General features: G+C 38.0%; 2 protein-coding genes across 2 annotated transcripts; both read left to right on the forward strand.

Annotated features, from left to right (window-relative positions):
• The first annotated feature begins 15442 nt into the window (after positions 1 to 15442).
• Positions 15443 to 16087, forward strand: LOC102664929 (F-box protein SKIP23). The gene has a single exon (XM_006599894.1). It carries the CDS (start codon positions 15443 to 15445, stop codon positions 16085 to 16087), a length of 645 nt encoding a protein of 214 aa, XP_006599957.1.
• Positions 16088 to 20664: 4577 nt separating this feature from the next.
• On the forward strand, positions 20665 to 21183 carry LOC102665082 (uncharacterized). Its single transcript, XM_006599895.1, has one exon. It carries the CDS (start codon positions 20665 to 20667, stop codon positions 21181 to 21183), a length of 519 nt encoding a protein of 172 aa, XP_006599958.1.
• The last annotated feature ends 1150 nt before the right edge of the window (positions 21184 to 22333 follow it).

Genomic DNA, 22333 nt, shown 5'->3' on the forward strand with positions numbered 1-22333 from the left:
CCTCAGAAAAGTGGAGGTTGATGAACCTTGGCTAGGGTTATGGCTACCATTGAATTATCAAGTAGATATGGGAGCAAGTCAGCATAGGACACTGGAATTGGGGTGAATTCTACAGGCTTTCTCGCTGCAAAATTCACTTCTTGGTTGGTGTTTTTGGTTTGTGCTAAAGGTGGTGTTCGCCATTGGAAGTGCGGTAGACAGACTTTGTGGTAGATTTAGGGATGGCCTTTGTGGATACCTGGGTGGTGGGTAAGGAGAAGGTTTGTTATTGGCTGAGTAATGACATTGTTGGGTTTGGTGGGAAACTTGGCCGTATAGGAATGGCAGTCACAGCATGGGTTTCTCCCTCTTTCTCACCCTCTTCATTTGCCCCAGTTTTCTCAGTCGTCCTAGTAGGATGATCAAATTTGCCTCTTTTCGGACTCACATCGATCCTTTCACTGGCGAAGACCAAATCCGCAAAGCTTTGAGGTGTGTAACCCACCATTTTTTCATAGTGGAGTACCGATAATGTGTCTACCATCACGATTATCGTCTCCCTTTCCATTATTGGGGGTACCACCTGGGCCGCCAAATCCCTCCACCTTTTGGGCGTGTTCTTTGAAAGATCCATCCCCCTTTTTGCACATGTTCTGTAGTTGCATCCTATTCAGAACCATATCAAAATTGTACTGATACTGCCTAACACAGGCAACCATTAGGTCCTTCCAAGAATGGACTCGGGAAGGTTCCAAGTTAGTGTACCAGGTAACAGCTACCCCAGTAAGACTTTCTTGGAAGGAATGTATCAGCAATTCCTCATCTTTTGCGTATTCCCCCATCTTCTGACAATACATCTTTAGATGGTTCTTGAGACAAGTAGTCCCCTTGTACTTGTCAAAGTCCAGCACCTTGAACTTGGGAATGACCATGTTTGGGTATTAGGAACAACTTTTCTAGGTTAGCAAAGGCATAATCTTCACCTCCTTCAATGGCCCTGAGCCTTTCCTTTAGATGATCCAACTTTCCCATTCCTGCCATAGTCATGAGGGTTTTTATCCGCTGTGGAATGCAAGAGGTGCAGTTGTGGGTGATACTGAGGGCCCTCCAAAGTGTTTTGCAGGGGTATACCACCAACTGCTTGCCCTTCAGCAGCATATCCGAGGCAAGGCTTGAAGTTGGCTAGATCGTGGTGGGGAATTTCATGTGTCTCCTCCATGGGTCGAGAGACATGTGCATGATCAGATTGAGGTTGTTGGCTCTTAATGAGTATGGGAGTGGAGTTATTGACATCCTCATTGGGAATGTACACCACATTGGGTGGTGTATAGTTTGGGAGGCAAACCATATGGCGGGAAGGCGTGCTTGTTTTGAATTTGCACATCATGGGGTCATCCGTACTTCCCAAATCTTTGCCTACCATATTTGAGGTTGGATGATTCATTTGCTTGAGGCCAGATGGGGACGTCGGGTTCACCTTAGCAACAACGCTGGTAGCGGCAATTGCAACCGCATTGGCTTCCATTATCTTCTTCACGCTCATCATGGCCTCCATCATTGTGGCCATTTTCTCTTTAATGGCCTCCATGTCGGCCTTCATCTTCTCTTGTATCTCCTCTACTTCACCCATTACTCTAGCTCTAGCACGAGTTCGGTAAGGGCGTCGTAAAGCGTGTCCCTTTCTTTTTTATAACAATGATTAAGTTCATTTTATTTTATTTTTCAAGGAAAGAATGCAACGAGCAATGCAACCAATGAAAAGCATGGATGCATGCGAATGATGTACAATTGAAGTATTGCGAATTTTTACGCAAGATATGGGGTTGAATCAATTTAGATTTTCAACATGGTCCATGACATCTTTGTCAAGGTGAAACTGGAAGTAACAAGGACATCAATAATCCTAAATATGTTTGGCAGTAGATGAAGCAGTGATGTGACTCGATTCATCTTTTGCCCCAATTTTGCAAGACGATTACTTCCATATTTCAACTTGACTTGATGAACCTTTTTGTAAAAGCATGAGCTTGGTTCAACCCTATAATCCAAGGAATGGCAATTCTGATCGCCAATACTTCAACAACATCTCATAGGGATGAATGACTCGGGCATACTTTAAGCTTATGCACGGAAAATGTAATTATGAAATTGAGATGCCCGAAGAAACACCATTTCCTAGTTAACCATGCATTAGGTACCATGTTCAATTATTTTGTTTTTAAGTGAAACGGGTTTATGATCCCAACATTGTTGGCTCGTGGTGCCTAACACATGAAACTAAGAATGTAGTGTGAAGTTTCACGCTTCCCCCTTTTTTTGTTTTTGTTTTGTAGAGGAAAATACAAGGATGAGCAAACATGAAAACAAATGGTATGCAATTTTGCAGATCAAAAAGTTTGTTGAACGCATATGCATGATGATGCCATGACTCATGCAAAATGTGAGGCTGGAATATGATAACGGACAAATGCAGGATATGTCCATTATGATGTTATGAAGAGATGCTTATGCGATGCATGATATGAATGCATTTTACGGACACGAGAGCCCGGAAAATTATCTCTTCTTACTTGCGCTTTTGGGGGCGCAGTGCCCCATGTGTACAATTAAGAAGGTGATATGGACCTTCCGGCTTCCCGTGACAAAGGACGAGACCAACATACAATGCATGCTAGAGATAAAATGCGGGAGTGACTTGATTCGCACTGATTTTTGGAGTAAAAACGTGGGATAAACTCATTTTATTCAAAAAGTTATAACTAGTCAAGATCTGAGCGACAATACAAACTTCCTAGCGGTTTCTAATCATATGGTCCATTAAGTCTATCATATGTTGACAATAGCTGAGAAGTCCGTGGATCTTCTTGGGGCGGAGTAGGTGTCCGCCATTGCTTTGGCCTTGGCTAGCAATCGGGGAAGTTCTTGACTCCTGTTCAAAGTAAGAGCAAATCGGTCCGTCCACATTGTTGCCTCTTGGTGCCATGAATCAATTACCCTCTCCCTTGCTTCGCTTTCTGCTGATATCTTGGCGTACTCATCCTCTAGCCTTTGCTCGTGAGTCGCCGCTAGATTTAGCTTCTTGGTACTTGGCGATGATAGCTAACATGTTGGTCTCTGTCTCGCATAAACGCTGAGACAAGCTTCTTTTGGACCTTGAACAAGCAATCAACTCCTCTTTCAGAACCATGCTATGTGCTCGCGACTGGTCCCTTTCTTCCCTTCGCAACTTGAGTTCATTATTGCTACCCCATAGAGCTCCACGAAATTTGTTCCGGCCATACTCTTCCTTGCGAGCCCTCTTGGTCTCTTGTTCAAGGGCTCTTGCGGTAATTGCATTCTCTTCCCGTAACCCGGTACACTCCTTCTGAACGTGTGTAGAAGCCAACTTGAACTTCTCCTTGGCGAGTTTTGCCTTTCCTAACTCGCTTTTGAGAGCTTGGACTTCTTCGTCCTCTTCCGGTGCTTCAAAATTCTCTTCGCTGACGACTTTTAACTTGGCGAGCCAATCTAAACCTCGTATGCGAACTTTCAGCCATTCGTGGTACCCACCAATGATGCCATTACGAATGCCTCTAAGCTCTTGATCTTTCCTTAACGGGGTTTCCCATGCCTTATGGATTCTTTGTATAGTCTTGGAATTTTGTGCGCCGAGATCCCTCACAAGGAAAGGAGACATGCTTTCTTCCGTCGGTGCTCCCCTCATGGGGTACCCTAGTTGTCTTATAGCGAGCGTGGGATTGTAATTAATACAACCCCTCGTTCCTACCAGCGGAATGTTTGGGTATCTTCCACATGAGAAAAGGACTCCTTCTTTTCCTTCCTTCCATCGGGGGAACCAACTGATTGTTCTACCTCCTATCCCGGCCAAGAGCTGGTCCCAATCCATTCTCCTCTTTTCAGTACACGAGCGATGGCTCAGGAGCGGACATGGATGTCTTGTGTCTTGTTGGAACAAGTGTGAAACCAACCAAACACAGAGGGCGGGTAAGCAACAGATGATCCGTGCGCTACTCTTCTCGCACCTTCGGTCAAATGTGTCAAATAGATCTGCCAAGACAGCTACCACCGGACTTTCCTTGCTATGGTGGTAGGCAAGGAAAGCGTCGATTGCTGCTAGGTCTACCAAACCATCCACGTTTGGAAAGAGGACGACCCCAAAAATTAGCAAAGCTAACACATCCATAAACGGGACCCAGTCTCCTTGATTGGCCATACCCCTCGCCTTGTCTTCTAGGTACTTCTGTGGTAGGCCCGCTATGCCGTTCCGAGTCTGTTTTATGCGGTCCAAACCTCTTGCTGAATCCTTGACCACAGTTGCAATTCTGCTCAAAGAGGGGAGACATCCGGAGGAAAGATATGGTTTTCTTCCCCCGAGAGGACATCCTAGAATTTCTTCAAATTCTTCAATGGTTGGTACTAATTGGAAGTCTCCGAATGTGAAGCATCTCAAAGGCTGGTCGTAGTATTGGGTAAGTGATGCAATGGCTTCTATGGACACCTCTGCTATGGTCAACTCTAAGATCTTTCCGTAAGTCTTGCGGAAGGCTTGCATTTGGAGGGGTTCCATCAACCGCCCTAATTCCTTGATGTTGGTGGTATCTAGGCTTTTGACCTTGACTTGGTAGAACCTCTTGCCGGTTTGATTTGTTCCCATGCTTACTAAAGTGAGACAAAAGCTGGTGCAAATCAAAACTCCGATATCTCATGGGTGGGATGGATGAATGCATGGTGGAATGCATATGACACAGATGCAATCTAGGAATGCGAGGGTCCGGGGAATTTGTCCCCTTCTTAGATACGACGTCTAGGGGTAGCGAAATGCCCCAACGCACGTTTTTAAGAAGGCGACACGGACCCTCCGTTGGTTTGTTTACAGTAGGGATCAAGACAGAACCCATATGCAATGCCTATGCAAAAGACACAATGCGGGAATGTGCACAGTATGACAATATTTACCGAACATAAGCAAAAGGGTATATGATACTCATGCATGGCAGTGTGAAAAATGGCACGCAGCGTGTTTGCTTCGTGCCCCTATTTAAGGGACCTATAAGGGAGAGAACTAACTAGGCTTTTAGCAATAATCCCCAAGGTAGTTATATCTCTCTTGATGGTTTCTAGAGGTATCATCCCCTTTGAAGAACATATTGTAGCAGTAGGGACTACTAGCAACAATAGGTTTTCAAAGAGAAAAGCTCTAGATGAGGGTTCACTGTAATCAAGCAAGTCGGAGACCTAGCATGATCACAGATTCACCTCCACTCCTTATGCTCCCATGAACCCGGGTATAGGGCCCTTTTTCACTCACAGTGTGTGCAAATAGTGTTGGTGTTTGTGTGCATCAAATGAATAAATATTTACTTCATGCATACATTTAAAACGCACTAAAAGCAACAAAGAGTTTATATACACAAGAACATAATGAAAGGAAACCAACAAAGGGGTAAGTCACGGTAAAACATTGCACAAAATTAAATGGCCTAACTCTCTAAAAACAGTCCCCAGTGGAGTCGCCAACTGTCGCAACCTACCCTTCGGCGGGAGGGCGACGCGTGACTCGCGGGATGCGTGTTCCACGAAAGGAATACGCGCGGAGTCGCCACCAACGTTTATTTGAGGAAAACGTCGGAAAAACCGGAAAAGACGCGATCTACGAACTTTTAAGTGAAAGGTTCGGGAGTTGTATTTACGCACGGGGAAGGTATTAGCACCCCACATGTCCGCCCCAAGGGACGGCAGCCTTTAATCGAATGTGCAAACATGACTTTGACTTTTTATGTTCCCTTTTTATGTTCTTATATCCTTTATACCCTTTTTATATTTTCTCTTTTTGTGGTCGACAAGGGTGTTTCCCTTTGCTCCTACGTATTCCTCAATTTGGGATGAGAAAATCAGACCTACGTAGTTCTTTTTTATCAAGTGATTCTTTTTTATTTTAAGAGGTGATCATTTTAAGGCGTTGGACCTTAAAAATGATCCATTTTACTTAGTGAGGAAATGAAATGACAAACTTCAAAAGCCTATTTTTTATGGACGAGCTTGATTAGGCGAATTGATTTTAGCCTTTAGTTTCACTTTAGTTATTAATCAATTCGATTAAGAATGAGAAATCCCAAAGAGAAAACGTTCACTTGATTTTCCGCTTTATTTTACTAAAAGATGTCTTTTTGATTATTATATTATTTTTTACCTCTTTTTGATTTCCAACGTTTACGGCACGACCGAACGGTCGGAATTTATTTTAACCGAAGTTAATGGATAATACAATTCAAACGTTCGGTGGAAATTTATTTTATTTTTAAGTTAAGCGAGAAATGACTTAAGTAAAATGGCTTAAGCACGTCAACAGGGGGTATAAAAAGTAAACAAAACGAGAATAAAAATGCATGAAACACAATGTGGACCACTACGGGCACATAGAATGAATCGAAAAGCTTGGTTCGAGGTACTTACCCGTTGAAGATCGAAGAACGATGAAGAACGAATGAAGAACGTCGAAGAACGGTTGAAATCTTTGCGAAATTCCTCACGGAAAACGTTACGGAAACGTTTCGGAAGCGCCTCGGCTTAGATTTTCTTCACGGAAACAATTTTTCTAAGCAAATTCGAAAGAGAGAGAAGTGCCAAAGGGGCTGAACCCCTTCCTTCTTGCCTTCCTCCCCTATTTATAGCAAAATAGGGGAGGAGGTTGCCGCCCAGCTCGCCCAGGCGAGCAGGGTTGCTTCCTCCAGAAGCAACCGCCTTCTGGAGGAATATTCCGGAGGGCCCAAGTGGGCCTGGGTGCTATTTGCACCCCCATTTTTACTAAGTACACCCCCTCTGCTGTTTTTTTGGTGATTCTTTTTTCGTAAAGTTACGGAAACTTACGAATTTCGTAACGATACTTGTTTTCTTTCCGTAATGTTACGGAACCTTGCGGATTACATAATCATCCCCTTTTTGACTTACGGAATGTTACGGAACCTCACTTAATTATGCAACGATGCTTCCACTTGATTTCCGGTGTGTCACGGAAACTTACGGATTGTGCATCAATATTTTTTTGGTTTTTCGGCATGTCCTGGAATTTCACAAATTGCCTAATGATGGGTGCCAAGCACCTCACGAGGACCAAAGAATGGTCGCACGTCATCGAGCAAAGGTCCCCGGACGAAATTAGGGTATGACACAGTCCTATTTCATCTCTCATTTGGTTCTTATGACTCTGGTGATGAGTTTCTATGGAAGCTTGATGAAGAAGTTGCCAAACAAAAAGGAGAGAAAAAGTAAAAGTTGAAGCACATGACATCCTTTGAGGGGGAGCCTAAAATCTGAAGGAAGCATCAGTTCAAGGGGAGTTTTTATGATTCAAGTTTAAATTTATGTCCTGAAATATTTTATCTTGTACTCAAAACACACTTTCTTGATGTGAAAAAACTTATATGAATAAAATGTGATATTTTTTTGTTATTTGTTTAGACTTTATCTCAAAGTCTTATGATGCATTATGATCTATTTATGATATATACTTTTTGTATCTAATAAAATTGACTAACACTTTAATGTGAAATCTTATAAGTGTGCCTTCAACTTTTAAATTTGTGTCTGTTTGACAACATCAAAAAGGGGAAGATTGTTAAGTCAAAAGACATTTGTATCTTAAGACAAATCAAGACCCTTAGTTATTTTGATTGAATGTAAATAAATACAAAGGTTAAAAGCTACACCTTATGGGCTATCAAAACATGTTTCACGAGTCTACATCTAATGGTTTAGATGATAGCAAGATGGAATCATGATCTAATACGACATTAAAGATGACATTTAAAACTTCAATTAAAACGTTGTGTCTGTGATCTATTTTGGTAGAGACATTATCCAAAGATCTATCAAATCCTATGAAGAATAAATGAAGCTAAACTCTAAAATTCCTCAATCACCATCAAAAGGAGTGCCCTACTACACATACCTACTCTGCCGCAAAAGGAAGTGGTTTCTTGTCGTAGTTTTCAACACACTAGCGAAGAAGAGTGGTTTTGCAGCATGAAGAAGTATATACATTTAATGCTCCAATGACCACATTCTCCAAACGCAAGCTTAAGAAAAGAAATATATTCATTTAGAGACAACAAAACCTGATTGAAAGAGACCTATAAATACCAAAAGTTTTAAAGACATGAAGAAACAACTAAAACGGTCATATTTAAATTCTTTTTGTAAAAAGCTCTTTGTGTAAATTCTTATAAAGTTTAAAAAAGCTCTCAAAAAACTTTGATTATTTTGAGATAAAAGACTAAGTGCTAAAATGGTTTATCCATCTATAAGATGATTGAGCAATCAACACAAACAAATCTTCTGATTTGTGTTAGAGCGAACAATGGCTTGGTAGGACAAAGAATATTGGTTGTAACAAACTTGGTGTAAAGCTTGAGTTAAGAAGCCAAAAGTGGCAGTGATAAGTACTTCTAACTCATTTAAGTTAGTGGAATTTGGTGATTTTCCAAGAATTGGACGTAGTCCCTATGGTTTAGATAAACTAGTATAAACTTCTTGTGTCTTATTTGGTTTATTTTCTCTTATGCACTTTAAACTGACTCAAGATTCAAATTTAATCTTTGTGATTGAAAAACTCTATTTGTTTTACAATATCTGAAACTATCTATTTTTGTAAATATTCATCATCAAACGATAACATTGTTGTTTTCGAAAAGGTTTTAAATTAAGTAAAAATCACAATTCAATCCCATTTCTTGTGATATTTGTCTTTACATTTGTCACTAGAGTTTCAACCACCTTAGTAGCAACATTCTGACATCGTTTTTTCTTCTAATTAACATCTCCCTCCATATCTCATTTTGTCTCTACCACCATTGGTAGCTTTGAATTCGAGGTTGTGGAGGGTCTATTTGCCCTAAATCCTAAGATTGATGTTTTTTTAATAGTTCCACCAACGCATTTTTTTCAACCTCCACCCTCTCTCGTGTGGGTCCCATCAATTATTAGATTGTTGATTTTATTGCCAATAATTGATTCTCCTTGATTTTGGCTACCTGTTTTCCGACTCAGTCCTACCTCTATTGACCCTTTTTTCCTGCAGCCACTTACTCCCCTCAATCTCCCCACTCTTCCGGTTAGCTTCGATCCTCACTCCCTTGCCTCCTCTGATGCAATCCTCCCTAGGAAGGGACCAGTCACCAAAGCCAGGAGCAAGAGGCTCCAAGAGGATTGGGCTAGAGTTGTTGAAGAAGGGCTTAGGGTTCTCATGAACCTCAAGGTAGATTTCTGAGCCCATGGGCCAAGGTTGGGTCCACTTTTCTTTGTAAATATTAGAATAGGTTTTCTTTCTTTTGGGCCTTGTATTTTGGCCATTTTAGGGCATCCTATCCTACAAGTCAAGGGTACCCTAGCAGTATAGGGTTTTAGCCTTGTATTTCAGGGCATTTTGAGTAGTCTTTGTAGTAGGGAGTTTTTTGTATTTTCATGTATTTTGGCATGGGGGTGAGCTTAACTATTAGATGGGTGTGTGTAGCTAAGATTCATCAGGGCTTGTGCCTCCCCAAGCTACCTCCTTACCTAAGAAGCCAAGCCCATTTTGGCATGGGAGTGAACTTAGCTATTGGAGGGGTGTGGGTAGCTAACCTCTAGCTTCTCAAGGAAGCTTTCTTACTTGCTTCCCAAGGAAGCTACCTTCCTTGCTTCTCAAGGAAGCTTCCATGTGCTAGAGTTACACCTTTCATGCTTGTGGCATCTAAAGGGAATATGCTAGGATGCCTTTCGCATATTCTTGAAATATTCCTTTTAGATTCACATGAAATGAAAATGAAATTCATAAAGTGAATTTGATTTAGTTGGTGACCTAGGCTATAAATAGAAACATGCATAACACTTGCCATAACTTTAATGAATGAGAAACTTGTGAGACATACTTCAAAACTCAACTTCTCTCCCTATTCTCCTTCAATTTCCATGCCACACACACACACACACTCTCTCTCATTCTCTTCATTCTTTGAAGTTTCCTCTCTAAGCTTCTTATCCAAGGCACTCTCTTGGTGGTGAAGCTTCTCCTTCCATGGCTTATTCTCTAGTGGATGGCACCTCTTCTCACCTCTTCTCCTTTATCTTCCGCTGCAACTTCATGGCTGAAAATCACTATTGAAGGACCTTATTGAAGCTCAAAGATCCAACCTCCTTAGAAGCTTCTCAAGCAAGCTTCCAGCATCCTCTACCTTTTCCTTCATAAATAGCTTGCCACAAAAGTTCTCAATATGGCCAATGTGACCACATAAAAGGAATAAATTCCATAGCCCTTCATACTTAAACAAGACCACCTTCCATTCTCCTACTAGTTTTTTTTTACTTTCTTTGATATCTTTAGAGGTTGTTTGACATCTAGTAATACCCTAATACTCATGTACGACTTCTAGACATTGGAATTGTTTTTATTGTCGTACTTCATAAATGCTCCAATGAAGTTGCCAATATGTTGGTCAACCATGGCTGACATGAATCCCGCTAACAAGTTATGGATCTGAACCCATATCAGAATAAAGTTCAAGGGCATCTCCTTTGGTATCTCACTCTCCTTGATGCTACTTAGTGCTATCATATTATTTTTAAAGGACCATGGTCCTCCGTTTAGCACTCTATTGAAATCTGTCATAGAAGAATTGAAATAGAAATCTCTCTTCATCAATCTTTTTTATTGTGACTCCCATTCCTGGTCTCCACACCGCCACCATCCTTTTCTTCATAATGTGTTTGCAAATAGGTTTGTCTATCAAGAAGCATCCCATAGGGCATAGCCCAAGATCAAACTCATGCTCTTGTCCCTCCTCCCCATGGAAAACCTACCTGTCCTCCTCCTCTTCAACTAGTGAAGGTTTTTTCATCTATTATGAATGCAAAAAGCAATGATACACATGTTGGAGTTTCACCATACTAAGTTTTTAGGTCAAAACTCTTACGAGAGAGAAAACAACACTTTCATTTAGGAAAGAAAAATCACAGTTCGGCAACTTAACAGTGGTCAGTCGAAACAAGTTAATAAGTGTACAAATAAGAAGTATAACTAGTTTATCATATAAGGATTAAAATATAAATATTGCATAGATACCAAACAAATATTTTAAGTATTAATAAGAAAAATGAAAACAAATAAAAAATTTTTGTTTTCATAATTAAAAAAAATTGTTTACTCTGTATTGTAATATTTTTTTACATAAAAACTGATGGAGAATGTATCAAAACCGCAAGTTTTATTATTTTGGAAAAATAAAAACATATATTATTAAATTATATTTAAATGATTAAGATTAAAAGATAAATAATTTGAAATGTATATTAGAATATTTAGAAATTTTTTTATTAAACTTATTTAAAGTTGTGAAAATAGTTTATGGCTTTCATAAATTATTTTTAACTTATTTTCACATTTATTATATCTTATAATTATTAACTTATTTCAATAAGTTATATGATAAAAAATATTTTATAAAAGTTACATAAATTTAAGTTTTTCTATGAGTACTGCTAAAGATTGAAGTCTTTATCTCATTTTAGTTTAGTTTTGATAATTTTACATGTCAAAACACATTTAACAGGTGTGACATTGTATTAATTGTTTAGCTAGGCATGAGTGTTTAATTTATGTTAATCTTGCTTAACTTTATCACCTTTGTGCTTGGATTAGTTATATTTGAAAGATTAGAAGTTCATTGAAAATTTATGAACTTGGTAATAGATTACAACATGTGTGTAAATGTGTAATCAATTACACAAGTTAAAATTAATTCAAAGAGGTTTACGTCTCATTCTAAGTGAGATTTGTCAAATTAATCGATTACAACTTTTTGGTAATTGATTACATTGATTCTCATATTAGAAAAACTCTTTGTAATCGATTACAAGATTACGTAATCGATTACGAGTGTTTGGTAATTGATTACAAGATTTTGGTATATGTTACAATGCTTCTAACTTTCTTACATGACTTTATAGGATTGAACTAGTCGATTATAAGACATTGGTAATTGATTACATTGATGTTAAATGGAAACCCAAGTTTATTTTTAGAGATTTAACCGATTACAAAATGGTTTAAATCAATCACATCGGTTATATCAGATTCTTTATAAATAGATCTTTTTATAATAAGTCTCTAAGCTTCCAAAACATTTTCCAATTTCGTGACTTATTGAGAGGAAGTTATCATGAGGGTTTTCCAAGAGTGATGATGATGATCAACATAACAAGGATCTTGGAATCTCAATCATGGGTTGACCATTGATAAAGCTTAAAGAAATTTTGATTTGCACATTAAAAGTGTATTCAATCCAATTTTTATTTTTGTAGGTTTTAATCTTAGTTAGGGTTACCAAGGGGTTTTTAGTTAATAGGGTTTCAACTCTTGGAATTTCTTGTTGTAGGGTTCAAAAAGGTTTTGGAATTTCTCTTATAGGGCACATGGGAAAAGTAGATTGTTAAGGAATTGCTTGTGCATAATATTTGTACTTTGGTTCTGTAATAGTGGAATGTTCTAAGGGATCTTAAAGAAATTGGATGTAGATCCTCTTGAGGACTAAATCAGTATAAATTTTGTGTGTGATTCTCTATTTCTCTAACTCTTAATTTTATGAATCTATCTTGATATTGGAATTGATATATGTGGGTTGTAAAACTCTTTTCTAAGGTTTTTGAATTCATTGATTTATTGTGTTATTAATCTATTACGACAAGACTTTTGAGAAAACTTGAAATTCATAAGGGGTTTGATTATAATTGAATCTAAACAATGATTAGGTAAAAGTTTTGAAAAGAATTTATTCAACTTCTCTTTTAGATTCCAGTTAATCTGGCAAGTACTTGAGTTAAAGCTACTAATTTGGAATCAATAATAAGTCCATCAATAATATACTATATATAAAAGAAAATTTTATTCTATGGGATGATGTCACATGACAATTCTATTTTCATTCCCTCCAAAAAATATTAAATGACACAATCAAGAAAATGATTGAGTAATTATTAATAATGTTATAAATATATTTTAATTTAATTTAAATAATTATTAATAACACAATCAATCTTTTGTAAACTAATTCAAGTGGATATTTAGTTTGATATATTAATTGAAATACTTAAAATCAATAACTGTCTTTGTCACATGATATCAATTCATTAATTTATTTACAATTATCATTCTTATTAGAAACTTCCCATATATTTTTAGTGACCACAAATAAGTTTATTTTACTGATTCAAATTTTAGATTTTTCAAATTAATGATATTTATTCTTAACGCCATTTTATGATTCCATCAAATTATAAAAGTAGAAGCTTTCCTTTTTTATATAAAAAAAGAAATATCAAACTTTCGTTTGATGTAGTGTTTTCTTTAAGTTCAAAATTCAGGAAAGTTATATTTTTAATCTATTATCAATTTTTCTAATGTATGCAACCTTGCACACAATAGCAGTAATTAATTACTCATTTTTACCTAATAAAGATTAAGACTTATTTGTAATCTGTTAGTCAATTTAATTACTGTCTTTTCCTTATTTAAATTAATTGATTCACTTTCAATCAAAATAATAATTCTCTCTCTCATTTAATAAATTGATTAATTTCTTATAATATTTTTGCCTTTACAAATTTTTTATTTTCTATGGTAATTTCCCTCCAAAAAAACCCATAAAGTTCACAATTATCAAAAAAGAGGTTGAAAATTTTAATTTAAATACGATTTTTCGGGAAAAATACCATAGTAAATTATTTGTGTAACCTTTTTAATCTTCTAAGACCTTTTTTGTGAACTTTGAATGGAAGTTAAATAATTTTTTGTGTAACCTAATCTAATGTATTCATATTTTATTCAGAAGTTCCTAGATGGAACTAATTTTACCTTTTTTGTAGAGAAAAATTATTATTATGTACTTAATCTAACAATTTGAAAGGGATATAATTAATTTCTGTGATTGGTCGTTCCTATAGAAATGAGTTTTTAATTTGATTGATGGGGACAATAAACAAAAATTTATAACTATATCTATCTATCTATCTATCTATCTATCTATCTATCTATCTATCTATCTATCTATCTATATAGATAAAATTATAGATGGATAGATATAATTTAAGAAGAAAATATAAGAAAAATAAATAAAGAGGGTGTTCTTGTTCAAAACGTCATGTGATCTTCAACCAATTGTCATGTGATCTTCAACCAATTGTGGGCTTCAATATAATTACCAGGTGTTAGGGCCATAGCTTGTTTACAATATTCAGCGGCTTGATTAAACCAAGGCTCCACAACTTTCGAGTCTCCTTCTCGAATGGCCTGTTCTCCTTGGTCGAAATAGGCGAGTCAATTCCTTTTCTTAGAACCGTCCTTGAGATTCATTTAGTATTTTGTCCAAGAGAAAGGGAATGAAAGGGAGCAAAATTCATCCTGAACTATCTTTTCATCTCCTCCAATATTTCAAAAATTTTGAAGAAGAGAGAAGATTTGAAATATTTCAATTACAATAACTAAAATGTTTTCTTATATCATAAAATTTAAAAATATAAAATATAAAAGTAAATTAATTTTTAAAACCTTTCTTCTCCCCTTATGAACAAAACAAGGGTTATCTTTCCACTCTTTCATTAAAGTTCATCCTGTCTTCCTCTTAATAAAAATTTCAAATCCTTTTTGTTCTTTCCTTTTCCTCATCTTAACAAGGGCCATAAGAATGTAACTTACCACATATTTTCTTAATCTATATGAGTAATTATTAATTAAATAAACTATTTTAAATTACTTCAAAATAAGCCACATATTATAAAATCATTACTTTTAACTATTAAATATATTTAAGAATAAGTACTTAAATAATATTTAATGTTGTTGTTATAGTATTTATATATTTATAAAATATCTAAGATTGAAAGAGAAGAAAATAAAATAATTATTTTTTTATTCATTGTTTCTTTTATAGAATTTACTCATTGTTTGATGTAGGTGACTCGTCCATTTTTTTTTTTAATTTATCGAAAAGACTTTGGAAGTCAACCAATCGTAACAAAACAAACTTTCCTGATTTTCTATAACAAACCTAGGATGAAAAAATTTACCAACACGAAATTAGGAGTCTTTCTTCAAGTCTTCTACTTTCGCCTAATCTGCCTCTCAACTTCATGTAAACTCACACGTATCTTCTCTGAATTAAAGCAAAACCCTTTTGATAAAAGCCTTCAATAGAGTGATCAAGGCACAGACCAAGTTCATTTCTCCTTCTGCAAAGTCTAACACATAAAGCAAAAAAAAAAAAGCAAGGGTTTGAACTTTGAAGCCATGGATGGCAAAGTAGATTGGTCTGAACTTCCCATAGAGCTATGGCCCAAGATTGGAAAATATCTCCAGAACCACGTGGATGGCAAAGTAGATTGGTCTGAAATTCCCATAGAGCTATGGCCCAAGATTGGAAAATCTCTCTAGAACCACATGGATGTTGTAAGGTTTCACAGTGTTTGTGGGTCATGTCGATCTTCCATCCCTCCCTCTCTTCCAAATTCTCCTTCTTTCCCTATGCAAATTCCCCACCCATCGAACCATTCCATAGAAACCTTGCTCAACCAAGCCACAGTCTATGTTATTGAGCCAACTGATGCAAATGGAGCCTCTAATTTAGAGCCTTTGGCAATTTCAACCAAATGGAGGCTGATTAAGGTTGAGGAATCAAAGAATCACAATCACAATCACAATCACCCCTTGACTTTACTGAGTCCAATATCTGATCGCAAAATCTTGTACCCTCATGGCTCTAATTCCCCTATGTTGTGGAACTTGTTGGACTTTCGAGTCACTGAGTTGTGCAAATCATATACCCCCAATATCTCATCTGCCACTGTGAGCAAAGTTGTGTTCTTTCCCAATTCCCCTTGGATTGGTGCCGAAGATTCTGTGGCTTGTTGCATCTTTTTGGAGGGCAAGTTGGGGTTCATGAAACATGGGGATGAGAAATGGAACCTTGTGGATAACGAGAACTTCTTCTACGATGATGTTATTGTGTTCAAGGGTCAGTTTTATGTGACTGATAAGTGGGGTACCATTTCATGGATTGATACCTCTTCTTTGAAATTGGTGTAGTTTTCCCCTCCCTTGTGTGGCTTGGGGAACAAGAAGTGTTAGAACAAAGGAGAAAATGGGTGAAAGTTTGAAAAAGAAAAAAAAAGCTTCAAGTCCCGCATTGCTCAGGGTAAACACTTGAATAGTGTTTCACTCCCTATATATAGAGCCTCTTTCTTCATTTTTTCTTGTCCAAGTTGAGAAGCATTTCCTCAACTTTTCTTTCTCCCTCCCAAATCTCAGCCAATGCATTTTCGGCAAACTTCTCCCTCTTTCTTTATGTCGCACTAACTTTTTGGTTGGCTGTTAGAGTGACTTTTCAAGTCATATTTTCGGTTGGCTATTAGAGTGACTTTTCAAGTCATATTTTCAGGTGGCTTTAGAGTGACTTTTCAAGTCATACAAGAGGGTGTAATTCTAGAAAGGTTCCCTCAGTGCAGTGAGAATCTTATATAGTGATCTGAGCTGTTTTATCCTGGGGACTTTGTGGTTGATAGTCTGCTTGCACAATTTTTGGGCAGTGCCACAAAATGTCTTAAAGAAAGCGACATTGTCCGTGACTCAGCCAGTAATTTTTTCGGTTTGTCATAAATTATTTTTACAACAATTTTAAGATGTGTTTCGGTTCTGCCATGGCTGCTGTAGATATTACTGGCTCAAACAGCAATGACCTCAACAAACCTTTTAGGTTTAAAGGGTATCATTTCAAGCGTTGGCAACAAAAGATGATGTTTTCTTTAACTATGAGGAAAGCTGCCTATGTTTTGAACACTGATATTCGAGTGGTACCTGAAGATGTTGAGAAGGAAGTGAAGGATAAAATGATTGTGGAATTAGGTCTCTAGAATGAAAATGATTACCTATGCAAGAATTTCATTCTGAATGAGTTAGCTGATGGTCTCTATGATTATTATAGCCCATATAAGTCTGCCAAATTAGTTTGGCAGGCTCTTGATAACTGCTAAATAATAGTGAATTAATAGTGGAAAATTAGTCTAAAATTAACTTAGAATTAATTATTTAGCAGTCATTTATGCTTTAATTTAGAAAGATTTAATTAATTTCGAATTTTGATTGCAGATGTGAAAAAGGGAGGTACAACAAGCAAAAAGGAGCAGAAATAAAGGAAAAAGAAGAAAATCAGAAAAAGCCCAAGCCCAAGTTTGCACCTATAAATAAGAGGGTCAACCTAGGAAAACAGACACACTTCCTGAGAGCTCAGTTTTCAGACCTCTAGCACTCAGTTCTCTCACTTTCCTTCCTTTTTCTTATATTCTTATTATCTATCTTTCTTTCACCCCCTTCTCATTGTAAAGCCCTCATGACTATGAGTGGCTAAACCCCCTAGCTAGGGCCTGACAGGCCTAAAAAGCCAATGATGTATAGAGCATTTCAAGAGTTATCAATAAAAAGAGGAATTCCCTCGATGTTCTTTATTTATTTACCGTTCTTTCTTTTTACATCCTGTATCTCTAAACTTGCTTTCTGTTAGGGTTTAGTCCACTCGGGAGAGGGTAAAGCCTAATTAGGGGTAAGGAATGAATACTTGAATCTGTTTTAAGGGTTAGGCCACTCGGGAGAGGGTAACGCTTAAGAGAACACTAAAAGGAGGAAATTATCGGGTTATCTTTTAGAGGGTTTTTCTTCCATTTTCTTTTATCTTCTTTTCTTTCTTGCTTATTTTGCATCTCGGACCTTGTTTTCTGTTAGTCTTTAGGCCACTCGGGAGAGGGTAAAGCCTAATTAGGGATAAGGAATGAATGCGTGAATCGGTTTTAAGGGTTAGGCCACTCGGGAGAGGGTAACGCTTAATAGAACAATCAAAGAAAGAAATCATTGGGTTAGCATGACTTAATGCCTCAATGCTCATGCTTTAGCAAACATCTAGAATGTAATCTTAAAGCATCTTAGTTATTGAGTCTTCGCAAAGGGCATTTGGAAGATAGGTAACTAAGGTAGGCTTGTCATCATGAGGCATCAGGGGCAAGTAGATGGATAGATGTGGGGCATAATTAGTTTACTGGTATTGATAACAGACAAATCCAGAATCCATATATCTAGGCTAATTAGACTTGTCAGGTTTTAGCGATTTTAATATATAGATTTTAGTCCCTATTTTTATTGTTGATTTTTCTTAGAAGTAGTTATTCCTTATTTTACTGTTGGGTTTTAGGAGTAAGTATTTAGATTTAGATTTTATTTATTTGAATTTTGTAGAAGTAGTTATCTTTATCGTAAATTAAATATTTTATCTTCTAATTTTATCTTTTAATCTTATCTTTAAATCTTTTATCTTATCTGATCTATTATCTTTATCTTTTATTTTAAATTTTAAATCTTTTATCTTATCTTATCTATTATCTTTATCTTTTGTTTTAAATTTTAAATTTCTTTTATCTTATCTATTATCTTTATCTTTTATTTTAAATTTTAAATTTCTTATCCCTTGCTAGATTTAGATTATATTTACTAAATTTACAATTTACAAACTGAAAAGTACTTCACATAAGTGCAACAAAATCCCTGTGGTACGACACTCGGCTTACCAAGAAATTATTACTACGAGTGATTTGGTACACTTGCCAAAGAGCTAACAAGTTTTTGGCGTCGTTGCCGGGGATTTTGTTTTCGCATTTAAGTGTCATACTATCAGTTTGTAATTTGTTTCCCTCTTGGCCATTCTCTTGGTCATTCTTTCTTTCACCCCTCCTCTATCCCTTGGCCATTCTTTTGGCCAATCTTTCTTTCACCACTCCTCTTTCCCCATTCTTTCCTTCTCCATAAATTACACAGGTATAACCTTGTGTTTTTATGCGAGGTAAGTCTACTATCGTTCCCATAGACTTAGAAATCGAAGCTACCTGTCGGCGTAACAACGCCGCGATAAGACAAAGGGAGCAAGACATAGATACTTCACCTTCTCTCTCTCCAAATCACGTTCAAATGGACAGAGAACCAGTACGTAGGGTTACCCTAGAAGATTTCTGTCAGACTACTACTCCTGAATTCTTCACAAGTATCACACCGCTAGAGGTTCAAGCCCTTAATATTTCGTACCCTTATTCTCTCATTCAGCTGATTCAGGGGAACCTCTTCCATGGTCTCCCAAGTGAGGATCCTTATACACATCTAGCCTCATTTATAGAAATATGCAACACGTTTAAGATAGCGGGAGTTCCACCACAAGCGGTACGCCTCAACCTCTTTTCTTTCTTGTTAGCGGGAGAGGCAAAAAGATGGTTGCATTCTTTTAAGGGCAACACCTTTAGGACTTGGGAAGAAGTTGTAGACAAATTTATGAAAAAGTACTTCCCTGAATCCAAGACAGTTGAAGAGAAACTAGAAATCTCATCTTTCCATCAATTCCCAGATGAATCCCTTAGCGAGGCCTTAGAACGCTTCAATGGATTGTTAAGGAAAACGCCCACTCATGGATATAGCGAGCCGGTACAATTAAACATCTTCATTGATGGATTACGACCTCAATCGAAGCAATTACTGGACGCATCCGTGGGAGGAAAAATTAAGTTAAAGACACCCGAGGAAGCGATGGAACTCATTGAGAACATGGCAGCTAGCGATCAGGCTATCCTTCGTGGCCATTCTCATGTCCTAACAAAGAAAAGCCTCCTAGAGCTTAGTACACAAGATGCAACACTGGCACAACATAAGCTGATATCCAGACAACTAGAGGCTATTACGGAGACGCTTAACAAATTGCCCAACAACTGCAAGCAGTGAATATTTCTCATTCCCCTGTTTTGCAAATAGAGGGATGTCCCACATGTGGAGGGACACATGAGCCTGGACAATGCGCAATCCAACATGAGCCCTCTCAAGAAATAAATTACATGGGCAATCCTAATCGCCAAGGTTTCCAAGGCTACTACTAAGGAAACTCGTCTGGATACAATAACGGACCACCAGGATTTAACTAGGGAAGAAACTTTAACCAAGGCTCCGGCTGGAGAAATCAATGAAATCAATACAAGGAGCCTAGGCCTCAACCACCATACCAGCACCCTAGTCACAGTCCGAGTCAGCAAGAGAAGCCGTCTCTCAGTATAGAGGAAATGCTCTTAAGTTTCATCCAAGAGACAAGGGCAAACGCTCAGGAGACGAAGGCATTCATCCAGGCAAATGCTCAAGAGACGAAAGCATTCATCCAGGAGACGAGATCACATCAAAATAGCACAGATGCAGCTATCAGAAATCTGGAGACACAATTGGGCCAGCTAGCCCAGGAAAGGGCTGAAAGACCCATAAGAACTTTTGGGGCTAATACTGAGAAGAACCCAAGAGAAGAGTGTAAAGCGGTAATGACTCAAGCACAAAAGAACGCTCAAGAAGCAAGAACGATGACAGAAGATGAGGAAACTGAGGATAAGAAAAAAGAACTTCAAGAGGAAGGGAAGCCAGAGGAAGAAGAGAAGGTGGTCTTATCACCTAAAACCAAGAGTCAAAAGGCAAGAGAAGCTAAGAAGGAAGAATCGCCAGTCTTGTCGTAGGATCTTCCGTATCCTAAGGTGCCAACCAAGAAGAATAAAGAGCGCTACTTCAAGCATTTCTTAGAAATATTTAAAGGACTGGAGATCACCATGCCATTCGGGGAAGCCTTACAACAGATGCCCCTCTACTCTAAGTTCATGAAAGATATCATCACTAAGAAGGGGAAATATATAGACAGCGAGAACATTGTAGTAGGAGGCAACTGTAGCGCGATCATTCAAAGGAAGCTACCTAAAAAGTTCAAGTACCCCGGAAGCGTTACCATCCCATGCACTATAGGAAAGGAAGCGGTAGATAAAGCCCTCATCGATCTAGGGGCAAGCATCAATTTGATGCCCTTATCAATGTGTCGACGAATTGGGAATCTGAAAATTGATCCCACTAGAATGACACTTCAATTGGCAGACCACTCAATTACGAGACCATACGGGGTGGTAGAAGATGTCCTGGTCAAGGTTCGCCACTTCATTTTTCTGGTGGACTTTGTCATCATGGACATCGATGAGGACACAAAAATTCCCCTTATCTTAGGCAGACCCTTTATGTTGACTGCCAACTGTATGGTAGATATGGGGAACGGAAGTCTGGAACTGAGTATTGACAACTAGAAGATCACTTTTGACCTTTTTAAAGCAATGAAGTATCCACGGGAAGATTGGAAGTGCATCAAGATAGAAGAGATTGACAGGGACGATAATGTCAATATTCTGGATACACCACACACTTCACTGGAGAAAGCAATAGTAAATAAGATGGACTGTCTCACCAGTGAAGAAGAAGAGGATCTTAAGGCTTGCTTGGAAGACTTGGATCGACAAGAAGTCATTCCTGAGAAAGAAGCATGTTTTGAGATATTAGAGAAAAAGGCTCTGCCCGAGAAAAAAAGGTTGAATTAAAGGTATTGCCTAAGCATTTAAAGTATGTTTTCTTGGAGGGTGACACCAAACCTGTAGTAATTAGTAATGCACTGACACAGGCAGAAGAGAACAGGTTGGTGGACATCCTGAGAAAGCATAAGGAAGCAATCGGATGGCGTATATCTGACTTGAAGGGAATCAGTCCTTCGTACTGCATGCATAAAATAATGATGGAGGACGATTACAAGCCTATTCGACAACCTCAGAGACGTCTGAATCCAACTATGAAAGAAGAGGTACGGAAGGAAGTGCTTAAGTTGTTAGAGGCTAGACTCATATACCCTATCTCTGATAGCGGTTGGGTCAGTCCGGTACAAGTGGTCCCCAAGAAAGGTTGAATGACAGTCGTGAAGAATGAAAAGAATGATCTAATACCCACACGAACTGTCACGGGTTGGCGGATGTGCATTGACTACCGTAAGTTAAATGAAGCCATCCGGAAGGACCATTTTCCATTGCCCTTCATGGATCAGATGTTGGAAAGACTTGCAGGGCACAAGATCTCATGTAAAGGCATAGAAGTTGACCCAGCAAAGATAGACGTCACCGAGAGGTTGCCACCACCACTGAATGTCAAAGGCGTCAGAAGTTTCCTGGGGCATGCTGACTTTTATAGGAGGTTCATTAAGGACTTCTCAAAAATCGCCAAGCCCCTAAGTAATCTACTGAACAAAGATGTAGCCTTCAAGTTTGATAAAGATTGCTCAGCAGCGTTCCAGACACTGAAGCATAGGCTCACCACGGCACCAGTAATGATTGCCCCAGATTGGAGCAAGGATTTTGAATTGATGTGTGATGCTAGTGACTATGCAGTAGGTGCAGTTCTGGGACAAAGGCATGA

This window comes from Glycine max, chromosome 16 (assembly GCF_000004515.6).
Source record: "Glycine max cultivar Williams 82 chromosome 16, Glycine_max_v4.0, whole genome shotgun sequence".
In the NCBI taxonomy this organism is placed as follows: domain Eukaryota; kingdom Viridiplantae; phylum Streptophyta; class Magnoliopsida; order Fabales; family Fabaceae; genus Glycine; species Glycine max.

What these genes read in the sequence shown, in the direction of transcription:
- LOC102664929 (XM_006599894.1), top strand. Translation starts at nt 15,443, where the DNA reads ATGGATGTTGTAAGGTTTCACAGTGTTTGTGGGTCATGTCGATCTTCC.
- LOC102665082 (XM_006599895.1), top strand. Translation starts at nt 20,665, where the DNA reads ATGCCATTCGGGGAAGCCTTACAACAGATGCCCCTCTACTCTAAGTTC.